The sequence below is a fragment of the Leptodactylus fuscus genome, chromosome 9 (assembly GCF_031893055.1).
Source record: "Leptodactylus fuscus isolate aLepFus1 chromosome 9, aLepFus1.hap2, whole genome shotgun sequence".
Taxonomy (NCBI): domain Eukaryota; kingdom Metazoa; phylum Chordata; class Amphibia; order Anura; family Leptodactylidae; genus Leptodactylus; species Leptodactylus fuscus.
The window spans coordinates 42,249,225-42,269,701 of NC_134273.1; the positions used below are offsets into that span (position 1 = coordinate 42,249,225).

The following is a 20,477-nucleotide window of genomic DNA, read 5'->3' on the forward strand; positions in this document are numbered from 1 at the left end:
AATGCAAAAAACAGCGTCCAAAAAAAGCGAGGCTTAAAAATCAGTGACAAAATCAGCTAGCTTTTTTCACGTGTGAACTTAGCCTAAGACAGATGCAGGAAGAGATAAGAAGAGTGAGTCGCACGTGTAGTGATAGGACCGAGGAGGCTTGGTGCTGCGAGTACAAAAAAAAATTATTTGACAACTCTTGGTCATGCAGGGTGCTCATGAAGGACGTCACACAGTCACTTCCATAGATACAAGATATCACAGCACCTCGCTGTACTGCGATCAAAATATACTGGCTTCATTGCCGCATAGCACTAAATTGATCCAATAGAAGTAAAAGTAATACAAGATATTCAATATATAATATATGCTCAGTGGACATTTCAGAGTATTCCACCTTTGGCAACGAAGATCTGAAATAGACATAGGTAAACCAAGTTTAGAAAAATCACTGCGCACAAAAGTCCCCAACTGTATTACGGTACATAATGATAATTAATAAGTGCAACAGGAAAAAAATATCCCAGTATGCAAGTCCTTATACATGCATTTATGGTTATATGGCATAAAGGTTAACTTCATGATAAGCTCTGCTAACTGACTTCATAGCAAATCAATATTAATAGGCTGAATTAGATTTTCCTATGTATGACTGAGACTCTCCTAACCCATATTCAGCCTGTTTTATATTGATTTGAACTCTGCTAATTGACATTATCATGAAGATAACCTTTATGCCATAGAAACATGTATGCAAGTATACAGTATGAATTTACATATTGGGACTTTTTCCTACTGCACAGGTATTATTAATAATTATTTATTATTGGGGATACTATGGGGGGGGGGGGTCAGTGAGGGGCAGATAATAAAGGGCTTCTATTTAGGCTCACAAGTGCCTCAAATCAATTTGTTACTAATACCAGTGTGCCATTTTGACATTACATGATCCAGCTTGTGAGTGTTTATGTCTCAACCATTTTTCAGTAAGGTTTGTGAGGTAAGGTTGACAAAACATGGCCCTCCAAGTGTGTGATCCCACTTACTATTCACGTCCTACTTCATTTTTAAAGATTAGTACATGTAAAGTTATATTGCCACATTGCACCACTACTTCCTTTATTAGTCCTTGAGTTACGGGACTGATATACAGTAGATGTTCTGTAAGAAGTAGTTTCATCACTTCTGGCTCTAACTATAATTCGACCTGTACCTAATTCTTACCGTGCTGTCTTTGCAGACATAGATTGTGCAATTTCATTACTTTCCATCAATAGGTCCAAAGCTTTGGAGGCGCTGCCAACCACAGGTGGAGGGAGAGTATTTGAGAACAGGTAGGGTCGTGAGCGTTGCCTTAGTAGGTCAATTAAAGGCTTTGGGCCTGTTGTATAACCACCTGGAAAGATACAGGATTAGGTTATAGAAGACTAGACAAAGCAAATAAGAGGACACCTATGGAAGATACTTTCCCTACAAGCCAATGTCTGACTCTTTTCTGCACTGTCAGTGGTTTTGGTTTCTCATACTAAGGAATATTTTGGACTGCTTGCCCCTTGTCTGTGCACAATATGTTATGTCAGTCCAGGTAGCTACAACGGGGCTAAGGGATAGCAGTAGGGAATCTCGCCCTGCACTACTCCCACTAGCTATCCCGGTCCCTGCCTCACGGGTGTGGGTCGGCTGTACTCAGGCTAAGCCTGACCCCGACAGCTCCTCTCTCACTGATTCCGTAGGCCTAGAGGGAAGTGGGAGAAGGAATGCCCTATAAGACCTCTAGGGACTGGAGACTAAAGGGGGTCACCCCTAACGAACAAGTGAAGCTGCTACTGACAGGGACTGACAAGGGTGTGCGCTGACTAACAACACAAGCAGCACACAGGAAAAATGTGGGAAAGGATTCCCCCAAACCAATATGGGAAGGAACCATACACTAGGAAACAAACACAGGGAAACTGAGTAGAAATCAAAGGATAAGGCAATTCACTCACACAGTCAATTAAACACAGAGGGAGGATTGGTGAACACAGAAGGGAAAACACACAAACCAACTCGTTCACCCAAACCTCCCAAAAATCAACCACGGAACTTCCTCTATCCCAGAACACCACCTACTCCTCCTGCTAAGGCCTAGCTCTGTAAAAGCGACACTCAGCACAGAACCATGGGAGGCATGGGTTTAAATACAGAGTAGAGACCACTCCTCCCAGGTGCAAATGGGAGGACAGACTAATCAACCAGGAGATAAAGCTGCCTACCATCAGTGCGCGCATGCAAGTCAGAAGGTGTGCACCAATACTCACGACAGGACAACCCCGCAGCGCCAGGATGCCACCCCAGACACTGCGCAGCCAAAAACTCCCCAGGTAAGAAAAATAGAAATTAAAGAACCTAAATACTCCTAACACAATACTGTCTGGGTGAGAGACCTTTTAGCCACAGGACATCTGTTAATTTAGCATTAAAAAATAAAATACTGACCTGCGGCTCCACCTAGTGCTTTACCAAGAGTGGAATTTACAATTGTCACTTGGTCCATGACTCCCAAAAGCTCATCTGTGCCCCTGTCAATGAGAAAGGATGGGTGAATAAGACGTATATGTATTTTTTTTAAAAAAAAGACATCCAGCATAAGCCAGTGGTCAGGGGATATTTTCACAAGTAGAGTAGTCTGTTTATCAGGGTGAGGTTGAAGGTCAGTGTATGGGCGGATTTTGCCTATATTCTGATGCGGGAAGCCAGTCCAGCGTAGGCCCAAATGAATGGTCCTAGTCCGGAGCGTGCTGCCACGAGGCGGACGCTGCAGCTGAATCAGCATCAGATTCCACCTGAAGAAAGGGCAGCTTGCTTCTTTTTGCCGCTAGCGGAAAAAAAGAACACCAGCGGTCTCCACAGACCACCATTGTGAGGGGGCGGATTATGACGTGGATTCAGCGCCATAATCCGCCCCCTCTGTGTAAACTAGCCCTAAATGTTCAGGAAGGAAGCAGTGTGTGTGGTAGGATGTTCCTTATTGAAGCATAGGCCACTTTATAGATTGCTATATAGCAGTACTTTGGGAACAATCTTAATACAGTATAAACTGCAAAATTTTGAGTACATCTTGTGCCGTGTCAGATTACTCAAGGACTGAGCATAGAATACAATGACAGCTCTTCTTGGCATAGCAGTCAAGGATTGTTCTTGATCAGTGTCTGCTTCCTCTAGACATTGTACAAAAGCCTGGATTAGTTAAAGCATTTGCTAGCCATGGACAACACTGCCGTTTTTCTGCATTAGATATTATACATGATCCTTTCCCTCGCTAGCCCCATGGATTAGGTAATATGCCCAAAGTTTATGGTGGTGCAGATGGTTGCTGTCTGCTAGATTTATTTCTTCTCCTTGAGGGATGATGTATTAAAAGGACGGTATCAATGATTTCTGCTTTGGACCTTTTTTTGTAGTTGAATGTGTATGGAGGAGAACTAGCAGCAGTGCACATAAAGTGTGGTTTAGGTCAGACAAGTAAAATCTTCCATTACATACCATTTATTTAAGATTATGATAAAACATTGACAGGAAGACCTTTCATTAGGCCATATAAAAGGAGATTATAAACTTAAGAAGATTTTGCTTTGGGCAGTGTACACGCTGCCACCTTTACATGAAATTGTCTAAGTCATCAGATAGTCTTTCAGATGAGGAAAAAAAAAAAAAAAAAAAGCACAACTGATAAGTGGATTCTAGAACTCAGGATATCCACAGGCAGCCAATTGGTAAATGACCCTTAATGTACATACTTAAAGCATCTGCCTATAATGCAACCTAAATAAAATCATACATACGTTTCTTCTAGGAGATAATACAGAGCAGTACACAGAGCCTACAGCGCCACCATTAGAAAACATAGGGACTCCACATGGCACTGTACAGGCTTTGCGCTCATAGCCCTGCCATACTTAATATGTGCACATTTCCTTTATAGATGGTAAAGATGATATTCACTATAATGCTTGGTTGACGGCTTTGCCTGATATTTTGCCTACTAGGTCCATGAAATGTCAGCTTAGATTACTTAGAGGTCAGCTAGGTTTTTAGAGCAGGAAGCCAGAGTTACATGATCTTAATATCAATGTAAGTTCCAAGTGCAGGACTGACACCAATGAGATATTCAGGAAAAGTCTAAAGGAATAACAAGAGCTTTTAAAGGGGCTCTATCAGCAAAATCATGCTGATAGGCTATTCAGGCACCGTAAATGTTATATTAAACTACCCCCCAGTTTTAATATAATACCCTAAAAAAGAATGTGATAAACTTACGCATCGTGCACGGTGGGCGGGCATTCAGGGTGCGCCGTCTTCTTCATCCACGCCTCTATTTCCTCCGGTCCTGTCCTCCTCTGGCGCTCGCGAACTGACATTGATTAAAAAAAAAAAAATGCCCTGGGTGCATGCGCAGTAGCCGTAGTAGAAGCTGCATGCTACTGCGCATGTGCCCAGGGCATTTTTTTTTTTTTATCAATGTTAGTTCGCGAGCACCGGAGGAGGACGGGACCGGAGGAAGAAGAGGCGTGGATGAAGAAGAAGACACACCCTGAATGCCCGCCCAGCGTGCGCGATGCGTAAGTAGATCATATTCTTTTTTAGGGTATTATTTTAAAACTGGGGGGCAGTTTAATATATCTTTTACGGTGCCTGAATAGCCCCCCCCCCATGTAAAAAATTCGCCATGGGGCCCCGCCATTCCTAGTTACGCCACTGACGATAGCCAGATAGAGGCAGTACTGCCCATTCATGGTCAAAGTGACATGTGATCACATAGAGTCTTATCTACCTGACATTCTTAATAGTTGTACATTTTGTGATTAGTTCAGCTGTAATGACATATTTTATGTGGGACTATTAAAGGATTATCTTATCTTATCTTTAGCACTTAAATAAATCAATCCATCTGTATTTACCATACAACAGTCCCCAGATAATGCAGTTACTGGTGCCTTACCGTCCATTTGGTCCCATGAAACCAGTGGCATGACATTCATCAATGAACACTAGGGAATTGTACTGCTTTGCAAGGCCACAAATCTCCCGAAGAGGGGCAATATCCCCATCCATAGAGAACACACCATCTGTAACAATGAGACGCAGCCGGTGTTTCTGGAAAGCAATGACAGGTTGACATGTTGGACTTACAAGAAGAAAGTAATCCATAACACACACATGTAATAGACAAATTTTACATTATAAGTGTATTTATAACACAGCATTGACTGAATTATAGATTCCTGCATATGATTTATCCAACTTAAGGGTGGTTTATTATGAAGTGAGTAATATGCAGTATAGGGGTAATATGGAACATGCTGCAGATGGGTTGTAGTGTGGTCAGCAAGGTGTGAAGAAAGGCAATCTTACTGATCCTGAAAATCTGTTCTCCTCGGCAATAAATAACTCCTTCAGTGCGTACAGAGGACTCCATAACTATTGATCTGCAGACCTGAGCAGGCAAATGATCAATAAACTACTCAAGATGGATTCTTCACTGTTTGTGTGAAAAACACATATAGGCCGCGGCCACCTGGGCAATAATCATAATGGGTTAGCCGCTGCGAACTCTACTTCTAGCTATACCAGTATAGTGAATGAGATATAAAGGAGTCTACCAGCACTAAAATCACTTAGTAGCAAATCAGGTAGTAGCAAAGTGAACACACAATCTGTATCTGAAGCAGTTTGTAGCAGATGGAACATGGTCGCATCTGCTTGAGCACTATTTTTTTTTTTTTTTGCACGTAGTTACTACTGTGGAGGATGTCCGTTTGTATAACCTCCATTTTGGATTCCAGGGCCATGTGGTGCCATGCCCGTAGCCATTTTACATTCCTTTGTTTAGCAAACTCACATCCCCCCCTCAGCCTTTAATGGGATGTAACTTCTCTCCAGTTTCTTATCCAATAGCCATGTGCCAGAACTATTTTACAACTTTGCTACCAATCAAGTTATGCTAATTATACTAGTCCAACCTGTTCTTTGTCTATACAATGTATTAAACTACATCTTTCCCTCCATTAAAGCAGAACCCACTATATACACCATAGCTGTGCATGTATGTGTGCGTCTCTAAGCTAGCTTATATATCAGCCTTATTAATTCCGACTTCAATACGGTGATGCTTAGAATGGATTGCGCTCACACTTCATATCGAGACCTGTTCATCTTTATGTTAAAAGGTGGTGCTGAACAGTGACAACAGGCAAAAAGCAATGTGCTGGCATGCTTCACCACGTCCTGGTTTGCCACGTATGGTACCAGTCAGCTCATTTACATACAGACAAAGAGCAACATTGCATTATTTTGGATGGCTTCTGCCACACAATTGGCAGGATAGCGCTTTGATAAATTTGACTAATGAAAATTCAGCAGTGCTTATGTCTTGTGAGGACGCAGCCAAAGAGAGTGTTTTAAGGTTACTCATCTATAGGTGTAGTAGTTATTCAGAATACATGTCTGTCGTTCTACAACAGCACCAACAACTTGCACTCAGACTTCAACCATTTGTGCCAGATAGCGGTAGTTCTGTGAATAAATGTCCACAGTTTAGCTTCAATATCATACCAGTATTATATTGTATTACACTTTCAATATTTAGGAGGCTTTTGCCTTAAATACTGGGGAGGGATTAATATATATATATATATATATATATATATATATATATATATATATATATATATATATATATATATATCCTATTAATATTATAAATGTGAAAGTTTGTGAATTTGGATGTTTGTGGGTTTGTGTGTTCGGATGTTTGTTAGTCAATCACGCAAAACCCGCTTGACCGATTTGGCTGAAATTTTCCACAAACATAGTTAATACACCCCATTGCGCAATAGGCTATTTTTCGTCACAATAGCGCACATACGTTTTTCCCAGGACCCCCACAAACCCCAAACTCACATCACTATCTCTGCAATCTCACACACTCTGGACCCCGATTTGGCTGAAATTTTCCACAAAAATAGTCCCTACACTCGATTGCGCAATAGGCTACTTTTCGTCACAATAGCGCACATACGTTTTTCCCAGGACCCTTTGGATGTTCGGATGTTTGGCGGTCAATCACGCAAAAACTGCTCCACCGATTTGGCTGAAATTTTCCACAAACATAGTCCCTACACTCGATTGCGCAATAGGCTACTTTTCGTCACAATAGCGCACATACGTTTTTCCCAGGACCCTTTGGATGTTCGGATGTTTGGCGGTCAATCACGCGAAAACCGCTCCACCGATTTGGCTGAAATTTTCCACAAACATAGTCCCTACACTCGATTGCGCAATAGGCTACTTTTCGTCACAATAGCGCACATACGTTTTTCCCAGGACCCTTTGGATGTTCGGATCTTTGGCGGTCAATCACGCAAAAACCGCTCCACCGATTTGGCTGAAATTTTCCACAAACATAGTCCCTACACTCGATTGCGCAATAGGCTACTTTTCGTCACAATAGCGCACATACGTTTTTCCCAGGACCCCCACAAAACCCAAACTCACATCACTATCTCTGCAATCTCACACACTTTGGACCATAGCAAGCCACAAAATTCATATTACCCCCTACAGCAGAGGTCTGCAACCCCTGGCACACATGCTAAGAGTGGCACTCCTGCCATATTTCACTGGCATGCCAGCAGCACAGGACCTGCAAGAGTTAAATGAAGTCTCTGCTAGAGCTGAGGCATAAGGACACTCCCCTTTGAGAGGGGTGCAGGAAACCCAGGGGGTGGAGCTTAATCGCTCAGGTCTCTGCCTGCTATAGTGATAGCTCCTGCCGAAGCTGCTAGCAAACTGAAAGTAAGAAACACACAGGTCCCTTCCTTTACTTCCTATTCTCATTAATGTCAGGCATGGGGTTATTAGTTTAGTGTTAGTAACTCCATGTACCTCACATTAATAGGAATAAACCCCATCATGTCCCTCATATTAACCCCTGTGTGCCCCATATAAAGGTTACTAATATGTGAGACATATGGAGGGACTAATAAAAGACCTCAGTAATGAAGATACTTAATTATTACCTCCAAGTCTCTCACATATCAGTAACTAGAGATGAGCGAGTACTGTGGGGATCAGCCGATCCGAACAGCACGCTCCATAGAAATGAATGGATGCACCTGGTACTTCCGCTTGGACGTAGCCAGCGCGCTTAACCCCCCGCGTGCCGGCTACGTCCATTCATTTCTATGCGAGCGTGCTGTTCGGATCGGCTGATCTCAACAGTACTCGCTCATCTCTATCAGTAACTCTTACACTGGGGTTAATGTGAGGGACATGATGGGGTTAATTGCTATTAATAAGAGGCACATGGAGTTACTAAACTGTCATGCACAGGGCCAGACTTTATGTTGCTTACTCAAGAGTATCCTGTGCCCAAACCTTACATGTACTGGCGGAAAATAACAAATCATACAATGTCATATACAGTCCTATGAAAAAGTTTGGGCACCCCTATTAATCTTAATCATTTTTTGTTCTAAATATTTTGGTGTTTGCAACAGCCATTTCAGTTTGATATATCTAATAACTGATGGACACAGTAATATTTCAGGATTGAAATGAGGTTTATTGTACTAACAGAAAATGTGCAATATGCATTAAACCAAAATTTGACCGATGCGAAAGTATGGGCACCCTTATCATTTTATTGATTTGAATTCCCCTAACTACTTTTTACTGACTTACTGAAGCACAAAATTGGTTTTGTAACCTCAGTGAGCTTTGACCTTCATAACCAGATGTATCCAATCATAAGAAAAGGTATTTAAGGTGGCAAATTGCAAGTTGATCTCCTATTTGAATCTCCTCTGAAGAGTGGCATCATGGGCTACTCAAAACAACTCTCAAATGATCTGAAAACAAAGATTGTTCAACATAGTTGTTCAGGGGAAGGATACAAAAAGTTGTCTCAGAGATTTAACCTGTCAGTTTCCACTGTGAGGAACATAGTAAGGAAATGGAAGACCACAGGGACAGTTCTTGTTAAGCCCAGAAGTGGCAGGCCAAGAAAAATATCAGAAAGGCAGAGAAGAAGAATGGTGAGAACAGTCAAGGACAATCCACAGACCACCTCCAAAGAGCTGCAGCATCATCTTGCTGCAGATGGTGTCACTGTGCATCGGTCAACTATACAGCGCACTTTGCACAAATAGAAGCTGTATGGGAGAGTGATGAGAAAGAAGCCGTTTCTGCACGTACGCCACAAATAGAGTTGCCTGAGGTATGAAAAAGCACATTTGGACAAGGCAGCTTCATTTTGGAAACAAAAATTGAGTTGTTTGGTTATAAAAAAAGGCGTTATGCATGGCGTCCAAAAAGAAACAGCATTCCAAGAAAAACACATGCTACCCACTGTAAAATTTGGTGGAGGTTCCATCATGCTTTGGGGCTGTGTGGCCAATGCCGGCATCGGGAATCTTGTTAAAGTTGAGGGTCGCATGGATTCCACTCAGTATCAGCAGATTCATGAGAATAATGTTCAAGAATCAGTGACGAAGTTGAAGTTACGCCGGGGATGGATATTTCTGCAAGACAATGATCAAAAACACCGCTCCAAATCCTCAGGCATTCATGCAGAGGAACAATTACAATGTTCTGGAATGGCCATCCCAGTCCCCAGACCTGAATATCATTGAACATCTGTGGGATGATTTGAAGCGGGCTGTCCATGCTCGGCGACCATCTAACTTAACTGAACTTGAATTGTTTGTCCAAAATACCTTTATCCAGGATCCAGGAACTGATTAAAAGCTACAGGAAGCGACTAGAGGCTGTTATCTTTGCAAAAGGAGGATCTACTAAATATTAATGTCACTTTTCTGTTGAGGTGCCCATACTTTTGCACCGGTCAAATTTTGGTTTAATGCATATTGCACATTTTCTGTTAGTACAATAAACCTCATTTCAATCCTGAAATATTACTGTGTCCATCAGTTATTAGATATATCAAACTGAAATAGCTGTTATAAACACCAAAATATTTAGAACTAAAAATGATTAAGATTAATAGGGGTGCCCAAACTTTTTCATAGGACTGTATCAAAGTATATTAACCTGAAATACCTCTGTCCCAAAGACACTATGTGCAGTTTATACCAACACCGTATAGCAGCTGAAATACAAATTACATCCAACACAAAAGTCTCATGTGTTCTCAGAATTACAGCAAAACCAAGACACACAGTTACATTTTATATCCCATCCCTTATACACAGTATAAGAACCTTACCCACGCCTGCATATACCCACTTCTACAATCACCGCAGACGAAGTCGCGGGTACCAGCTAGTATATATATATTTATTTATTTATTTATTTTACAATGCTATATGTACTGCTTCTGTGAAAGCTGCTGGAAGGGAGAGGGGAGGAACAAATTTATTTATTTATTTATTTATTTAACCCCTTAGCGACCCTTGACGTAACTGTACGTCATGGGTCGCATGGGGATGTATGGAGCGAGCTCACACGCTGAGCTCGCTCCATACACGGCAGATGCCGGCTGTATAATACAGCCAGGACCTGCCACTAACAGCAGCGGTCGGTGCCCGAGCCGATCGCTGCTGTTAACTCTTTACACACTGCGGTCAAACGTGACCGCAGCGTGTAAACAGCGCAGGCGGCATGGGCGCCGCCATGTTTCGTCGATCGCCGCCCTCCTGAACGTCACATGAGGGCGGTGATCGGTTGCTATGACAGCCGGAAGCCTATTGAAGGCTTCCAGGCTTGTCTCTGCATGAGATCTATTAGACGATGCCAGAGGCATCGTCTAATAGAAGTGCTGCGATTTTGCTATTCACTGCAATACTGTAGTATTGCAGTGAATAGTATGAGCGATCAGACCCCCTAGGTTTCAAGGTACCTAAGGGGTCTGATCATAAATGTAACAGAAGAAAAAAAAAAGTTTTTAAAAGTATTAAAAAAATAAAAAAAATATAAAAGTTCAAATCACCCCCCTTTCCCTAGATTAGCTATAAAAGTAATTAAAGAACATTAAACATAAACATATTAGGTATCCCCGCGCTCCAAAATGCCCGAACTATTAGAATATTAAAACATTTATCCCGTACTGCGAACGGCGTAGCGGCAAAAAAAATAAAAACAGCCAAAAAGCGTTTTTTTCAACACTTTGCCTCCTATAAAAAATTGAATAAAAAGTGATCAAACCATCAGATCTTTCCCCAAATGGTATCAATAGAAACGTCATCTTGTCCCGCATAAAAAGACACCACAACCAGATCCATACATGGAAATATGAAAAAGTTACAGGTGTTAGAACATGATGACACAAATTTTTTTTTCTATTTTGCAAAGTTTATCATTTTTTTAAAAGTATCAAAACATTTCAAATACTATATAAATTTGGTATCACCGCGTTCGTACTGATACGTAGAACACAGGTAACATGTCATTTATACCAAACAGTGAACGCTGTAAAAATTAAACCCATAAGAAAATGGCGCAAATGCATTGTTTCTCCAATTGCACCTCATTCTGAATTTTTTTCCAGCTTCCCAGTACATTGCACAGCATATTGAATGGTGCCATTACAAAGTACAATTTGTCCCGCAAACAATAAGCCATCATGTGACTCTGTGAACTGAAAAATGAAAAAGTTATGGCTCTTGAAATGTGAGGAGGGAAAAACGAAAATGCGAAACCAAAAAATGGCCTGGTCCTTAAGGGGTTAAAAAAAAAACCAGCTCTGTCACTTGCTTTGAAACCCATAACACTTTCTTGAAAAAGATTACAGAATTATCCGAATCCTTGGGATGTTTGGGGTGCTAGCTGTGTGTGGTATTCTAGCCAAGAACGCATTCATAGCACTTTTTTAAATCTGTTTATCAGATGCAAATGGATGACCTTCCATTTACATAGAGATCAATGTGAACAAAAATGATTAATTTCTGTACTTTTTTTTTATCACAAGGGTATGGTATATCAGGTTTTTGTGGCGGAAGAGGAAGAAAGGACAGAAACTGGGTTGTTGGGTTTTTTTACATCAATCTCTACGTAAACATATGGTCATTCATTTTTATGCTATAAACAAATATACTACATGGATGTAAATGAAGTCAAAGTATATGTTCACATTACTAATATTACAGGGCACTAAAGAGGTTGCCCAGGATAAAAACTAATCCCTATACTTATCTAAACACCCTCCCCCCACATACTTTATAAATAATTTAAAAATGTATATCCATATCCCTGGGGTGGTGTTGTGACAGCCCAGGGACATTTGCTGGTTATCCAGTCACAATCCATTTCCCAGTTTCCGGAAATGGAACATCAACTACTATTCTCCTCCCCATCTACTCACAACTCTTCCTTCCCGGTTTCCTCCTACGGGAGACTCCTCCCTTTTTTCTGACTACTGACACGCTATAGTCCCAGCGCTGCTCTGTAGCCAACAATCCACCTCTCTTACAGAGCACAGAGCAGCTCTGGCAGAAACAGAAAAAATAAATAAAGGATGGGCTTTTCCGCAGGAGGAAGCCTGGAAGGCAGAGATGCAAGTATAATGGGGTTGGGCGAGTGAGAGTGAACCATATAAACAAATGTAGAAGATATCAGGAGCTCCAGGAGACAGCCAGAAATCATTGCTAAAGGTATATGGGTGCATATGCTCCTGTTGACGTCAGTGTAAACAACATGGCGGATGCTGTCTCCATGTTTTTACATTGGGGAAAATTCATATGGACACCCAATAGAGGGGGCTCCATTTGCATCCATCATTCATTGCTCTCAACCTGTGACAGATGAGAGCAACAGATACTGAATAATTGTAGTAAGAACTAACCCCAAGCAAAATTTGACGAAGCTACAATACCACACAAAACTCATACAGGTGCAGCACTGAAGAAGGCAGCCATGTTTTTCTAATCCTGGACAACAAATACATTCACATGGTCAGAAGTCACACCAGAGTTTCCATACTTTACCTGCGCTTCTTTCAGTTTGATCTCTAGGTCCTCCATGTCCATATGCTTATAACGGTACTTGTTTGCCTTGCAAAGGCGGATGCCATCAATAATGGAAGCATGGTTCAGCTCATCTGATAAAACTGCATCTTCAGGGGTCAGCATAGCCTAAAATATTCCAAAAAAGAAAGTGAACAATTTGTACAAAGAGCACAACGTAGTATTGCTTATAATGCCCTTACATTCACACAAACAGGATTTAGAGAAGTCCTAAAAACCAGCCAATGTATTATTAATGGTTAGGAGATTTACAGGTTGTTTCATAGTCAAGAACCTGACAGTAATACATAAAGAAAATCTATGTAATGTGAAAGTCTATTCATCGGTGTCAGTTATCATTCTATGAGAGTTTTCCCCCACAGTCTGGGTAAAGAAGAGATTTAAAGGGGTATTCCCATGTACATAATCATATCTATATTTGTAGATAGTTAAAAGTTAAACATTTTTGCAAATATAAGCAATTAGAAATTCTGCAAAGTTTTAAAGATTTTCTCTAACTATCTTAGCGGTGACGATCTGTTGTCTTGACCGGTTGCCAATGGATACGACCACTAATGCAAGAGCTTTCTATGGTCTGGGACTTGTCAGGAACCCAGCTATGATTTTCTTATTGTAGCCGGGTTATCAGGCAGGGACACTACATGTATGAGAAGATATCCCGGCCACAATAAGGACATCATGGCTGATTTTCTGACCTTAGAAAGTTCCTGCATTCATGGACGTATCCATTGTTAACCGATCAAGACAACAAGACTGTGACCACAAGATATTTAGAGAAAATCTTTAAAACTCTGCAAAATGTTTAATTACTGATATTTGCAAAAATGTTTAACTTTTAATTATCTACAAATTTAAAAATAATTATGTACATGGGAATAGCCCTTTAAGGACTCTCCTACGTGGTTCTTCCGGCAGCACTTTGAACAGAAAGTTCATGAAGTTTTCCTGCACGGACTCGGTTACCAGTTATAACTTTCTGTTATATCCATGGGAAAACTGACAGTTTCTGTAGATATAATTGACATGCTGCGATTTCCAAAACCACGCCAGTTTTGGAAATCGCAGCGTGTCCGCGCTGCAATTTTTTACTGCAAAGTGGGCATGGGATTTGCATGAATCCCATCCACTTTGCAAGTACTGTAAAACGTTGCAATTTTTCCCGTGGCGTTTCCAGCCCGTGGGGCCCTGGACTAAGGGTATGTTCACATCTGTGCTTGGGAAATCTTGTTCTCTCCACATTTTTAAAGTGGAATGGGGAAGAGTCCTGCAAGCAAGTCTTTTCTCTACGCATTTTTCTCTCTACATTATAGTCTATGGGGTCTGTGGGTAACCACTTTTTAAGCGGATGTGATTTCGGTTTCTCAGGTTCCCAAATGGACCCAAGGAATGGAAAGCCGAATGCATATGTGAACCTAGCTTAACGTATATACAGGATAAGTGAAAAAGATAAAATTAAAAAAACAAAAAACAAAACCATAATTGGCCCAGTGTGGCAAGTTAGAGTGTAAGCTCACTGGGACAAGATATAATATGATTAATCACATTAGAATAAATAAGAGCAAACCCACCTCAAATAGACCAGCATTGGCATCAAAACAACTTATATACAGGATGGCATCTTCTCTTTGATGGAATTGTGCAATCTTCTCCTCAAGATTTTTATGTATATTCTGGGGAATAAAGAGGCACATACAACAACATGAGATCAGGAGGTTTGGGGTTTTCTTTTGCATTTTAAGCTTTTATTGTTATGTATAAATGACAAGGTATAGTGGGGGGAGCAGTACAAAAAACAATGGAAATATCCCTGAAAAATGAAGATCCGCAAAGCGTGCAGAAGTAGAAAAGGTAGCCCAATAGAGACAAGTCTCTTGGAATTGGGAAACACAAGAGGTCTCAGAATGTAACAAGCTTTCTATATGATCATTTTTGCCAACCTGTCAAAGCCATTGGGATATTGTAGAGGTTCTGTGGATCACCAGTAGGTGAGGATGCGGGCCTTGGCAGAGTTAGGTTGAGGCCCCACATTGCAAAAACGCACCTTTTTTTGAGCCCAAGCCAACAGTGGCTACAGAAGAAATGGGAAATATAAAGGAAGCTCCTATACTTCTACCTTCTGATCAATCCACTCCTGGCTTTGGCTCAAAAAACTGCAGAGAAAAAAATAAATCTGTATTTCTGCAACGTGGGGCAGTAATGGGCGTTTATATCTGCCCAATGATATATCCTTATGATAGAGGAGATTCCAGGCTTTCCACCCATTCAGTTCTTACTGTAAAACACAACCAGTGCTCAACCATTGCCACGCCGATACTGCTTATAGATTACATAGCACCAGTCCTTACTTCTCCGTGACGATTGTTTTTTGGGGGTTTTTTTTGCATGGTTCCACGTAAGTATAGTACAGACATGTAAGTTTTATAATGTTTAGTTTAGATCATCAGACTAGCGGTCTAGCCAGAACTTACAAAAACGCACCTATGTAAAAACAGCCTCAGGCTAAGGGACCGTTCACACGGAGTAAACGCGAGCTGATTATGGCAAAATACAAATGTAAAAAATGGCATTGAAGTCAATGGGAGTCTGATTTTTACAAGTGTATTTTTTTTTTTTTTTTACACATGTATTTTGCCATAATCAGCTCGCGTTTACTCCGTGTGAACGGCCCCTTAAGGCCACAGCGACCATGACCACAGCAAGAAATAGCAGGTTCTCATCATGGCTTTACCTGCGATTCATAAGCAGCTGGCCTAGCTTTCAGCTTTTTCATTGCAAAGTTTGAAAACCATGGCCAAACCTGCAGCAATAAGTGACATGATCTGAGAAACCTGCAGCATGAGACAGATAGTGCTGTGGATTTTTTTTCTGCAGTGTGTGGATAAGATTGGTTGAAATTCTACCTACTATATTGCTATGGGGCATCATAACAGATTAGCCACTACATATTTTGTAGCTGCTAACCTTCTGCGAGTCCATCACGTGTGCTCCAGCCTTAGTAACATGTGTATTATGATAATAATGGAGGAAAGAAAAATTAATTGGGTTTCCTCGGTAGTGTTATTGAAGGCTCTTGTAAGATGCCGTAAGAGTATATATAATATGTATTAGTTCAGTACACTCACCTGGGTACCACAAATAAATCTTACTGAGCTCAATCCAGCCCCATATTCTTCCAATGCCTCACGTCCAGCACGAATTACCTCTGGGTGACTGGAAAGACCAAGGTAGTTGTTGGCACAAAAATTCAAGATGCCTGGAAAAAAAAAAAAAAAATTAAGACAGCCAATATTCCAGGTATGCATCGGCTCATCAGATTTACTTTAACTCACACCAGAAATCTACAACAATGAGTTTCAGATTGCTCGGGGTCCAACTGCTGAGACCCCTGCAGATCAGCTATCTCCACATACTGGCATGAGCCACCGTGCTGTGGCCCACTACATGGGTTCTTAGCCTTAAAAAGAGTAGTTGTGAGCATTGCAACGTTTTTCCAATAGACTTGACACGGGACAACTTCTACAGTACTCACAACTGCTGTTATTAAAAGTAAGGAGACTGGGGAGACTGCTGAATTATGTAGGTTCCAGCAATCGGATCCCCACTATTCTCAATGTGTTACCCTAAGAATGGCGTAGGAAAGGAGTGTCACAATAAATTCCACCCACAGTATTCTGTGAAACCACAGCAGACATGGGCCAGACAACTGTGTGATTTCTGAGCAAAGCCTGGCCAGGGGCTGATTGTGCAAGTCAAGGGAGGGAGAAGTTTTGAATCAGCAGGTTCATGGGAAAGTCAGCTGTTGTGTAAAACAGGACTGTTGGAGAAGTCATAGAGGATGCCTACAGTGAGTTCATATGATTTGTAAGAAACCTACCGTAACAGACACCAAATGGTACGAAGATTTTCAATTGCAGACATTTCTATGACATACCTGCTATGTGTGAACATGCTCCTCATAGGCTTATGTATTTTAGAGTATAAGTTCAATGCCATATATACTGCTGTGTCAGAGATAAAGACAACCAGCACCAAAAGCATCCTGAATTATTTAGGCTATGTTCACCTCTGTTGGAGATTCTGGCACAGTGAAACCTGCATAGGCTTTTGCTTTCCACCGGTCTCAGTTTATAAACAACAAATACCCCAGAAAACGGGCATGATTTATACCAGAAATCCATACCAGATCCTGAGACTAGGTGCACATCTGTGCTGGGTGACCCGAATGATGGAGAGACGGACTGCTAAAACAACGCTTATCTGTGGACACCATAGATTATGATGGGGTGCGTTAAGTTTCTGCTATTTTTATACTGAATCTGAGTAAGAGAAAAGTTCTCCATGCAGGACTTTTCTCTTACCTGTTTTCATGTCATGATCTTCTGGGCACTTCTGCCGGAGCCAGAGTACTGGCATGTCAGCAGGCAGATGAGAACGACAAAAGGATCTCCCATGCCCAGAAGATTCAGACAGGAAGATATGCAAGTATAATGGGGTGGGCTGAGTTAGGTAGGGCTAGTAGTCCGCAGGCTAGCTAGGTAAACAGGGAGGAGGGGGGGGGGATCTGAGTGAAGAGCAATGCATCATCGTAGTTGTAGGAGAATAGAGCAGGGAGCTATCCTTGTAAACAAATGCAGCGGATACCAGGAGTGCCAAGAGAAATCCAGACACTGCTAAATGTTTTTTGGTTCACTTATTAACCCATTAATGGCACTAGCAGACCTTTTTTATGACAGTTGGGGAGAGGAGCATCAGTAATAGGAAAGAACAGTGATTTATCAAGAGGGTCTGACCCAGGGGCATAATTACCAGGGTAGCAGCTGCCACAGGGCCCGGGACAACAGGGGGCCCAGCGACAGCCGCTACCGCTGCGTTTTTGTTTCTTTTTTAAATAGGCCGTTACTGGCTGGAGTAACTCCAGCCGGTAACGGGGCCTATTTACATACCAATCCTGGTTCCTGCTCACGGCCGCCTGTGAAGACTGCTGTGAGCAGAAGCGGTGCATCAGTAAGTAAGGCCACGGGCCCCACAAACACTATTATAATGATTGGAGGCCCAGGGGAGATAAGAGGACATAAAAAACATTGTTACTTACCTCTCCGCACTCCACACAGGCTTCAGGCCTACTTGAGTGACATCCCTGACGTTGTGACGCATGCCCGGGTCACGTGACGTGCCATACGTCATTGAAGATGACCAATAATCAACAGGGATCACATTGGAGCCATGGATAGGTAAGTAACAGTGTTTTTTATGTTTGTATCCTCCCCTGGGTCCCCGATTATTATACTCTGGGGTCTGAAAAGACACCAGAGTATAATAATTGTACATGTTTGTCCACAATGTTTCAATAATAGTGTGTGCATGGGCCACTATGGGGTAATAATAGTGTATGCAGGGGCCACTATGGGGCAATAATAGTGCGTGCAGGAATGCACAGGGGGGCGTTCGGTCGGGGTCTTTGGCATCGGTCAGGGGGGGCCTCATGTCAAAAGTTCCCCGCAGTGCCCTGCCATTCCTAGTTACGCCACTGGTCTGACCTCTTCATATATCAAATGTACAGGTAGCCCTCAAAGTCCAAGACCAATCGGGTAGCAGAGGAGTGGGGTAAGGCACGCACAAACCAGCTGGACATAAATTCTTCCAGAATCTTTATTGACAAGGCACTACGCGTTTCGGGCGTAGAATTTAAACCAGCTGGTTTGTGCGCACCTTACCCCACTCCTCTGCTACCTGATTGGTCTTGGACTTTGAGGGCTACCAGTACATTTAATTGTTTTGCGAGCCTTGGCTGTCGCAAGGGGACTAGCTGCTGCCACCACGCTTTAATTTTGTGTGCTAATAGTGTTGTGATTTGTCACATCACAACACAACAAGGTAAGGGGCTTTAATTTATGCCTATTGCCTCATCTTATCGGGAATACTACACTATTGGCGCTCGGTGTCTCTCTCTTTTCTCTTTATATATCAGGCACACATCCATCCGTGCGCCAAAATGAAAGTTTGCGCCCTTCAGGAACAGGCATAGATTTTCTGTATAACCCCTGAAAAGTAGCATGCATTATAATAAATGTCAGGTTAAGACATCCCCAGGCTGCAGCACCCAGCTCTCTATTTCCACTCATTCATGGAAAGTGTGAGCAAGGCACTGGGGATCTGGCGCAAGAATGAGCATTGTGCCAAATGTGTGCCACTATATCACCAATTAGATGGATAATAAATCCCCCCACCTCCACCCTCAATGCCTATGGGCATACTCATATAGGGTTAGCCATCATGTAGTTGGATAAGACTTCACTGAACCTTGTCTGTGTACTGTAAAACTTGCTATGGAAAGAATGAAAGCTGCAGGAGACCCGTGGGGATTCCTTCAGGTGTGTCACATCAAAATGGGACACAGATGTGAACAGAGCCTTAGGTATATACAGTGTCCATGACTGTAGCCAGGAACACAGGGTTTACATTGTTACTATAAATTGCTACACTAGCTTCATTCTGCCACAAACTTGAAACATTTCTTATACACATAGCAAGTATTTCTAGAATTGTAAGGGAATGATGATGACGTACATACTCATATATGATCTAGCAAGTGTCAATGTCATTACCTGTGTTCTTCCCATCTACTCTGATGTGTGCGCCTTGCTTGGAGGTGATGATCCTCTCGCTCTTCCATGTTCCTGCTTCTTTTATATTGTCAATCTCCTTATTCAAAATACCCCTGAGGTGGGCAAGACTGGATTGTGCCCGTCCTGACCTGAGAGGCAACCTAGAAACCCATGTACTCCACATCCTGGCAGCTGCACCCCCACCCTTATGCACTGACTATAATCAGTCCATGTGGATAGAGGGGTGTGTGCAGCCGCAGCCAGTCAGCAGGCAGGACGCAGGGGACCCCTCCCATCAACGCTCTCCTCTGACAGCTCCTCCTATTTAACTCCTAGAGTGCAGAACATACCTGTATACAGTAGTGGATAACAGGGGGTTAATACTCTAGGCTAAACTACTGCAGCTAACCCTGCTTTCTACAAGAAGAGCCAATCCACTTCAATGACATTACTGTCAGCCGCTACGAGAACACGTGTAGTCTTACCATACTTAGTCTCAGTGTGCCAAGCTGGCAATGTAGGCATGGCAAGCAGTTATGAATAGCATGCAGGCGGGACACACAACTGGATCCAACTGTGCGCTAAGTACAGAGGATGCAATTTAAGATTATTCAGATATTGGATATTTGCCTTTATCTTAGCAGCCGCAGATTCAGATAGGCATCTGTATTCCAGATTTAACAAAGAAACATACTACCGCCATTAGGCTAAGGCCATAAGTAGAGAATCACAGCTAAAAATACACTGAAAAATGACACAACAAAAATGCTTATGTTTTTTACTTTTTTCGCCATGTTTGCATCTTAGTCTCCCCACCCTATAGCAGTCTGTAGGGAAAAGGGTGCATTTACACAACAGCGTT

At 42.1% G+C, this 20,477-nt stretch overlaps 1 protein-coding gene across 1 annotated transcript in view; it reads right to left on the bottom strand.

The window, feature by feature from the left end:
• Window positions 1–19,842, bottom strand: part of GCAT (glycine C-acetyltransferase) — a 28,798-nt gene extending 8,956 nt beyond the window's left edge. The window contains exons 1-7 of the mRNA XM_075286242.1: window positions 19,616–19,842; window positions 16,133–16,263; window positions 14,579–14,680; window positions 12,972–13,118; window positions 4,970–5,124; window positions 2,467–2,549; window positions 1,213–1,384 (exon numbers count right to left, since the gene is read on the bottom strand). Of these exons, the coding sequence (XP_075142343.1) occupies window positions 1,213–1,384; window positions 2,467–2,549; window positions 4,970–5,124; window positions 12,972–13,118; window positions 14,579–14,680; window positions 16,133–16,263; window positions 19,616–19,799 (974 nt within the window). The 5' untranslated portion in view covers window positions 19,800–19,842. The remainder of the gene's footprint in view (window positions 1–1,212; window positions 1,385–2,466; window positions 2,550–4,969; window positions 5,125–12,971; window positions 13,119–14,578; window positions 14,681–16,132; window positions 16,264–19,615) is intronic.
• Window positions 19,843–20,477: the final 635 nt, after the last annotated feature.